We start from the raw sequence: 587 nt of genomic DNA on the forward strand, positions 1-587 counted from the left end.
CGCCCCAGACCCCTCCGTCTCACATCCGTGCTCCCAGGCCCTCCCTCCCCCCACAGAGCCTCCCACACCGTCTGTCCCCCTTTCTGAAGGCCTGACCCTTGCAGTCTCTGAGGACTGAGGACACAGCTGTCCCCGGCTCCTCCCCAGGGGGCGAGCGGTTCTTTTAGGGGCCGGAACTGCCTTTATGTCCCGGCTGACCCGCTCCCTCTCGCCCGGCCATCCGTCCCCTCCTGGACAGAACCGAGAGCAGCAGCAGGTGTTCGCGAGGGGGGCTGAGTCTGCCTCTCGCTCTCGATCTCAGTTCGCTGACGGGGCCCTGACCAACCAGCTGGCACGGCTGCTCCTGGAGAGAAGTGACTCGCTTTACCAGGTGCCAGGCTACGCGGCCCGCGTGCACCAGTGAGTCTTCCTGCCGCCACACGGGCTCCCCTCCTGGTCCCACTGGCCTGAGGCCTCCCCTCCCCCTCACTCTCTGAGGACTGAGGACAGAGCTGTCCCCGGCTCCTCCCCAGGGGGCGAGCGATTCTTTTAGGGGCTGAAACTGCCTTTATGTCCCGGCTGACCCGCCCGCCTCCCGGCTCTCCTGG

At 67.0% G+C, this 587-nt stretch overlaps 1 protein-coding gene across 1 annotated transcript in view; it reads left to right on the forward strand.

Annotated features, from left to right (window-relative positions):
* The window catches only part of AP5Z1 (adaptor-related protein complex 5, zeta 1 subunit), a 17,551-nt gene that overhangs the window by 11,578 nt on the left and 5,386 nt on the right, over window positions 1–587 (forward strand). Inside the window, 1 exon segment of the mRNA XM_014549993.1 lies at window positions 127–400. Within this exon segment, the coding sequence (XP_014405479.1) occupies window positions 127–400 (274 nt within the window).

Source organism: Myotis brandtii, unplaced genomic scaffold (assembly GCF_000412655.1).
Source record: "Myotis brandtii unplaced genomic scaffold, ASM41265v1 scaffold579, whole genome shotgun sequence".
In the NCBI taxonomy this organism is placed as follows: Eukaryota; Metazoa; Chordata; class Mammalia; order Chiroptera; family Vespertilionidae; genus Myotis; species Myotis brandtii.